Below are 6,863 nucleotides of genomic sequence, written 5' to 3'. Positions count from 1 at the left end.
CAATAGTTGAAAGGGGAAATAACGTAAGCCAGATGAACATAATGGCTGGAAATGCTCTCTCCGTAAGAATATGAGGTTAAAACCACATTTTGATTAATTTTCTCATTTGGGGAAGTCAAAGAAGTTTTCTTGTTTGCTGACATGAAAAAATTAAATACCCTGGAGCAATTTTTGATGATCTGTGACCAAAAACCAGCCAGGCTTCTTTTTCTGTTAGACAACTCTTTCAACAACCCGAGGCGACTACTGAAGCACCGGGCTTGAGAACTGGTCATTTAATCTGAGACTCAAGATGGCGGGCGGGCTACTAGTTCTCGCTCTTCTTCTTCTGTTGGGTAAGTAGTTATCTCATTTATTTGTTTGCCGGAAACAATGCTCAAGTTGTTCATTCACTCACATACATACTGCATAGTAGAAAAGGCGAAAGAAATTGTCATTTGTCAACCGCTGGTTTTTGAAAAGGAAGATGAGGAGTTCCGGTTGATTGAGTTCCGCTGAAGTAAATATGTTTCCTTGACCTGGTCCAGGTGGGTCCAAACTGTGCCAAAAGTGACAAGGAAACAAAACAACAGCAACAAACTATGAGTAACATAGCCTTTATCACAATTTGATTACAATTTTAACAATATCTTTGTTTATTAGACTTTACAGAGGTAGGTAACGAACAGGTGTTCCAGTACTATAGTGTACACATTTTTCGAGATTGGCAATTCTGTGAAACTTTATTCACAAATACTTTGCGCGGTAAAGATGTGTCAATAACAATCATACTCTCCACCAAGCCTAAACGTGCAAAACTTAATCAAAACTTTTTTGCGGTTCCAAATCTTTCTGAAATCGGTATTTGAAATGCCTTTCTTTAGAAATTTGATCTCCGAGATCGAAGTAGTCTGCTTGTGCCTCTGGCAGTGATCAAAATGCCTCAGTAGAGTTGGACGGGTGCTGTTCGAAATATGAATTGATATATTAAAAAACTACCATAGCTTTTTTCTCCAATAGAAATTGTTCATGGCGTCTTGAAAAAGATCTAGTAGCTGTACGTTAAAAGAAACAGATAGGGAAATTCTCATGATGCCCCTGCCCAGCTAGGGAGTGACTTGCTCTTAGTGTCGAGTTGTCTAAGAGGTCCCATTTGATAAAAGGGTAAATCTTCCGATGAAAATATTATCTCGGTTCCAGTAATAGGTAGTATGTATACTTTACACTATACATTATACAGTCTACGGTAGAGATTTGCTGGTCTTGTGTACCATCAAGATTACCGTATTGACAGATTTGGTATTCTAGTCACCTTGGTTGGGTAGTATTAAAGTCTTCTGTTGCATATGGCAGCTAGCGCTTTACATTATGGTGTCTCGTTATGCTTGTCTTCTATACCATCAAGATTGCCGTATTGAGTTGCTATTCTAGGTAGCCCGGTTGGTTCGTTTTTAAGTCTTTTTCGCACCAGATGTTGCATGTGGCGGCTAGCGCTCCCAGTTTTGTTTCAATTGCCCTTGGGCCACACTACTTCGTGCAATCACTTTACCAGTGGGGCTAGTATAATGTCAGTGGTATGTGTTTAACTCCATACTCTTTCGAAAAATACTGAGAACTATAAAGCCGAGAAAGTATACAGCAACTGTACGTTCAGTATGTGCAAAGCTTTTCACACTGACCGCCCAAGCACGGCCCAACGAATGCAAGGCAAACACTCTACTCTCTAGGGATTGAACTAGTGTGAATCGGGGAGGGTGGGGTTTGGTTGTTGATCGGGGTGTACTGTCCAAAATAATGTGTTTAGGTGGGGCAGGATTTAGCGGTAAGTGGACATTTAAAGGCAAGAATCAAACAAAGTGGAATCTTCACAAGCATTCATTTTATTCTGCTACCAGATTATTGACTGAAAATCAGAATTACTCGCTTGCGAAACCACTCATCGCCCGATTTGATTTTTTTTTACAGTTGTCTTTTGGCCCATTGATTAGCATGACAGAAACCAGATAATAGCCTGAAGTCGAGTGGTGTCATCTTACTAATTGAACCGTATAGCTTCGGAGTATCTTGCTTGTTAAAACTGAAAAGACTAATTTTTTTTTATATTGTCGAAACGGATCGTCAAACGTGATGTTTTACACCATGTATTGTACAATTTTAATCATTTTTTCTACAATACGCAAGGCTGATTTTTCCTAAATGACACTCTTGTATATAGATAGATTCAATTAATATAGACCTTTATCGCAGTTTTGCGCCCCAGTATAAAATGTTAAGGCCTTCTTACATTTACACCTAGCAACTTTCGTTTTACATTAAGTTGTTCATTCACTCACATACATACTGCATAGTAGAAAAGGCTAAAGAAATTGTCATTTGTCAACCGCTGGTTTTTGAAAAGGAAGATTAGAAGTTCCGGTTGATTGAGTTCCGCTGAAGTAAATATGTTTCCTTGACCTGGTCCAGGTGTGTACAAACTGTGCCAAAAGTGACAAGGAAACAAAACAACAGCAACAAACTATGAGTAACATAGCCTATATCACAATTTGATTATAATTTATACAACATCTTTGTTTACTAGACTTTAAAGAGGTAGGTAACGAACAGGTGTTCCAGTACTGTAGTGTACACATTTTTCGAGATTGGCAATTCTGTGAAACTTTATTCACAAATACTTTGCGCGGTAAAGATGTGTCAATAACAACCATACTCTCCACCAAGCCTAAGCGTGCAAAACTTAATCAAAACTTTTTTGCGGTTCCAAATCTTTCTGAAATCGGTATTTGAAATGCCTTTCTTTAGAAATTTGATCTCCGAGATCGAAGTAGTCTGCTTGCGCCTCAGGTAATGATCAAAATATTCAGTAGAGATAAACAGGTGCTGTTCGAAACATGAATTGATATATTAAAAACAAGTGCTTTTAAAAAAGCTGGCATTTTGCCAATGTTTGCGTGTGTGAACGTTTTTTTCTAGTTATTAGAATGTCATATAAATAGAACAGAGTAACTAAACCTGATACTGGCGCATGGAGAGATTCACATATGTGCCTGAATCTAGATCTAGACGCCACCTGTTAAAATTTGCGTGAACTGCAGCAAATTTCACTACACTGCCTGTTTTTGAGTGAGCTCTGTTGCGGGGCATTTTTAAGTTGTTTTTTTTTAATTTTTATTTCTATTCGGCAAAAAAACGAAGCGGCGAATCCGTTAACCAAAGAAATAAATTGGTGTGGCCAAATGGATGTAAAAATTAGTATTTTAATGGTGTAAAAAAGAAAAAAAAAATCTACCTCCCCGGATTCGAACCGGGTGCATTGGTTTAGAATGCGTAAACCTTAACCACTGCGCCAGTGCGAACTTGTTGAAAAAATGCCTGTTTTAACAGGTATAAAAATGTTTGGCATGAATTGAACAGGTCCGTTCATCACAACGGCCACTATTCTGACCTCAGAGCATTTTGCCGCTAAGGCGGCAAAATGCAAAAAACTACCATAGCTTTTTTCTCCAATAGAAATTGTTCATGGCGTCTTGAAAAAGATCTAGTAGCTGTACGTTAAAAGAAACAGATAGGGAAATTCTCATGGTGCTCCTGCCCAGCTAGGGAGTGACTTGCTCTTAGTGTCGAGTTGTCTAAGAGGTCCCATTTGATAAAAGGGTAAATCTTCCGATGAAAATATTCTCTCGGTTCCAGTAATAGGTAGTATGTATACTTTACACTATACATTATACAGTCTACGGTAGAGATATGCTCGTCTTGTATGCCATCAAGATCACCGTATTGACAGATTTGGTATTCTAGTCACCTTGGTTGGGTAGTATATAAGTCTTCTGTTGCATATGGCAGCTAGCGCTTTACATTATGGTGTCTCGTTATGCTTGTCTTCTATACCATCAAGATTGCCGTATTGAGTTGCTATTCTAGGTAGCCCGGTTGGTTCGTTCTTAAGTCTTTTTTGCACCAGATGTTGCATGTGGCGGCTAGCGCTCCCAGCTTTGTTTCAATAGCCCTTGGGCCACACTACTTCGTGCAATCACTTTACCAGTGGGGCTAGTATAATGTCAGTGGTATGTGTTTAACTCCATACTCTTTCGAAAAATACTGAGAACTATAAAGCCGAGAAAGTATACAGCAACTGTACGTTCAGTATGCGCAAAGCTTTTCACACTGCCCGCCCAAGCACGGTCCGACGAATGCAAGGCAAACACTCTGCTCTCTAGGGATTGAACTAGTGTGAATCGGGGAGGGTGGGGTTTGGTTGTTGATCGGGGTGCACTGTCCAAAATAATGTGTTTAGGTGGGGCAGGATTTAGCGGTAAGTGGACATTTAAAGGCAAGAATCAAACAAAGTGGAATCTTCACAAGCATTCATTTTATTCTGCTACCAGATTATTGACTGAAAATCAGAATTACTCGCTTGCGAAACCACTCATCGCCCGATTTGATTTTTTACAGTTGTCTTTTGGCCCATTGATTAGCATGACAGAAACCAGATAATAGCGTTATTGTCTGAAGTCGAGTGGTGTCATCTTACTAATTGAACCGTATAGCTTCGGAGTATCTTGCTTGTTAAAACTGAAAAGACTAATTTTTTTTTTATATTGTCGAAACGGATCGTCAAACGTGATGTTTTACACCATGTATTGTACAATTTTAATAATTTTTTCTACAATACGCAAGGCTGATTTTTCCTAAATGACACTCTTGTATATAGATAGATTCAATTAATATAGACCTTTATCGCAGTTTTGCGCCCCAGTATAAAATGTTAAGGCCTTCTTACATTTACACCTAGCAACTTTCGTTTTACAATGACGAATCCGTGTCAATGCTTGGATTTTTCTCACATTTTCATACCTGTATAACAGTAAATATTATACACTGAAAATTTCGTGTGAGCGCATGCAAAAAAATGTCATCTTCATTAAAAAGTTTTTGTTTTGGTGCATTTATCTTTGTGTCTGAGTGTAAATCGCAAATCTAGAGAAGCCTTGGAGAGAGCTCCTAATGGTAGGTAGATTGCGGTTGGAAAAAAGGTCAAACTCAGTAAGAATATATTAAGTGGACCCCGAGATTTTCAAAGGTACTGAAGCGAAGCTCACGATTTTGATATCTCGTGTTCTGGTGGTGTGTACATATAGGTGCCCGGCCTTATACTGTAGTTTTAATAATGAATAACAAGTTTTATTGCAAATTCTTGCCCGTGTGCTAATTGCAGGTAACATACAAGATTCAAACAGTGTAAAATACAGTATCACAAGTGTCTACTCTAGTCTAAAACTAGTAAAAGCTAACTCTAGATCCTGGGTTTTTAGTTTTAATGAATCTATGAAGTCCATCCCTACCTGTACTGTACAATCTACAATCTACAGTCTACAACAAAATGTAGAATGTTCTACAAAAGTACAGTACTGTTAGATCCGAATTTCCGAAGGAGTGTGGTGCCCAGTCAGACATGTATTCATTAGTTTCAGATCTAAAGACAGGGGGTTTGGTGTATCAAGGATTCGGCCCCAAAATTCCGTGAACTGGATATCCAGGATTCGTGCGTTTAAACATATGATAATAAGAATAATGGATAGTTCACAAGCAGCCCATTCTGTTGTCATACGTTTGACTTGTAATCAAAACTACCCACTTAGCCAATCACTTATTGACCCATTCGAAAATCTTTACAATTATCTTGAATAAACTAGTATCAAGCCTTTCGATGCTAGGCCGGGCTAGCTTTGGCCGAGATTTCTTCGGAACAAATGGGGTTTTTAGCCGCCTGGGTAATCTCTTACACCCGTGGTTGTTTTGCGCGACAGGAGCCCAATCATACTCCTACCGGGTACGAAAGATTACCCCGGCGACACAAAGCTTCGCCTGCCCCGCGGAGGGACTTGCCGATCCACGGTAGACCGGATGCTACATACGTTTGCTACAAACAATGCGACATGCAATTATCGTTGTGCCCATTGAACTGTGACAAAATAACTATACTTTCTTATTTTCTTCTTTCTTCTTCGGTAATATGAACGGTTATCCAAAACTACTTGCACGATAGAACAGCAGTTGGCATGGACACAACAAACAAAGTCCTGCATATATAAGAGGACAGTTATTCTAAAGAGAGGGAGAAATCTGCTTTCTGATGGACTGATAAAGACAGTGACGCAGACACTGGTCTTATCTTATTTGGTTTATTGTGCTTTCTTATTATCCGCTAGATCGCGTAAGGATACCCCGGACCAAACTACAGATTCTGTAAAATTCTAGACTAGTTCGAAATGCACACTACAATAACAACACTGATAACATGCACAGGAGGCTACAATTGGCCACCAGTTAAAGAAAGATTGTTCACTGGTACACTCCTATGTTAAAAAAACTGTTAGTCAGGAAAGAAACATGAAGATATGTATACATTTTGTAGTACACATGAGCACACCACTATTGCGGAAACTGAGGTTTCTAAACTACCTAGTATATATATACTAACCGTGTGACAGCATATCATTATCTACACCTAAATTCATACAAAAAACATACCTATAGTAGCATCATAAACTTGATACCATTATGCTCAGTTACCCGGCCATGTGTACTACTTACCACCATATGCATTTTGTAAGCTTTCTACGATACGCTTGGTTGTTATTTCCCCATGAGGTAAATAGTTTGAGATGACATTTTCTTTGATTGACTGTCTGTGCAGACTACGTTACCCTACGGTCAGGAATGCTTTGTTACATGCTAATGCTTCAATGATTCTGGTGCAGAGTTTTTCTTCTTTCATTATCTAAAAGTTGGCGCAAACTTTCTGTTCAGCAAACATTTAGCTTATACCAACTGTTAAGGGTACTCTTGCCGTCTTGATATCTATAGACGTGCAATATATAGTTTTT

The 6,863-nt window shown here is 38.9% G+C and overlaps 1 protein-coding gene across 14 annotated transcripts in view; it reads left to right on the top strand.

The window, feature by feature from the left end:
* The first annotated feature begins 259 nt into the window (after positions 1 to 259).
* Positions 260 to 6,863, top strand: part of LOC118412621 — a 37,639-nt gene continuing 31,035 nt past the window's right edge. For all 14 annotated transcript variants that reach the window (XM_035815597.1, XM_035815593.1, XM_035815594.1 and 11 more), the window contains exon 1: positions 260 to 335. In XM_035815597.1, coding sequence (XP_035671490.1) covers positions 293 to 335 — 43 coding nt within the window. In that variant the 5' untranslated portion in view covers positions 260 to 292. The remainder of the gene's footprint in view (positions 336 to 6,863) is intronic.

The sequence above is a fragment of the Branchiostoma floridae genome, chromosome 3 (assembly GCF_000003815.2).
Source record: "Branchiostoma floridae strain S238N-H82 chromosome 3, Bfl_VNyyK, whole genome shotgun sequence".
Classification (NCBI taxonomy): Eukaryota; Metazoa; Chordata; class Leptocardii; order Amphioxiformes; family Branchiostomatidae; genus Branchiostoma; species Branchiostoma floridae.
The sequence above is the reverse complement of the archived record's forward strand: the minus strand, read 5'-3'. Positions and strand labels throughout refer to the sequence as shown.